Source organism: Sinocyclocheilus grahami, unplaced genomic scaffold, assembly GCF_001515645.1.
Source record: "Sinocyclocheilus grahami isolate Dianchi unplaced genomic scaffold, SAMN03320097.WGS_v1.1 scaffold16336.1, whole genome shotgun sequence".
NCBI lineage: Eukaryota > Metazoa > Chordata > Actinopteri > Cypriniformes > Cyprinidae > Sinocyclocheilus > Sinocyclocheilus grahami.
The window spans coordinates 65-715 of record NW_015516102.1 but is presented as its reverse complement, the minus strand read 5'-3'; the positions used below and the strand labels follow the sequence as shown (position 1 = coordinate 715).

The following is a 651-nucleotide window of genomic DNA, read 5'->3' as shown; positions in this document are numbered from 1 at the left end:
AAGACTCAAACCACTAGACCACAAAGAGAAATATTTAGAACACATCATACCAGTAGTATTAGAACAATCTGCTTTAGATAAAATATAACATATTAAAAGTGTATGAGGATACAAGAAAGTAAAAACACCTTGCTGAGTCCAAACTCTCCATTTTCATCTTTAGGAACACCATAATTGCCAATCAGCGGATATGTCAGAGTTAGTATTTGAGACTTGTAAGAGGGATCTGTGAGAGCCTCTGGATAACCCACCATTCCGGTCTGGAAAACTGAGGACACACAATACATGACTTAGTAATTTACTTAATATTTTACAGTAATTGCAAGGGCATTAGATGTTATATTTTTATTTTTTCCCATATTTTTAGAATACGCACAGGGTGCCCATTAAGCTTCATCTTTAATAAATAAATATCTTGGATAAATATACAATATCAGAAAAGGGGGGAAAAATTATACCCATCAAACTTTTTAAAACGCCTACTTATTCTTATATTCACATTTTCCACATTTATTTTATATGGAGAACATTGAGAACTAGGAGGGAAACTTAAAAGGGACACTTAAAAATATTGCATGCACTTCCTTTTAATATCAGAAATGCATCATCCCTGGATTACTTTAAAAAGTTGATCAAGACGCATTTACTTAA

At 32.4% G+C, this 651-nt stretch overlaps 1 protein-coding gene across 1 annotated transcript in view; it reads right to left on the bottom strand.

The window, feature by feature from the left end:
* LOC107579297 (CAD protein-like) overlaps positions 1-254 on the bottom strand; it is a gene marked incomplete at its 3' end in the record, with an annotated part of 4,499 nt that extends 4,245 nt beyond the window's left edge. The window contains exon 1 of the mRNA XM_016265142.1: positions 129-254. Coding sequence (XP_016120628.1) covers positions 129-254 — 126 coding nt within the window. The remainder of the gene's footprint in view (positions 1-128) is intronic.
* Between the last annotated feature and the right edge of the window lie 397 nt (positions 255-651).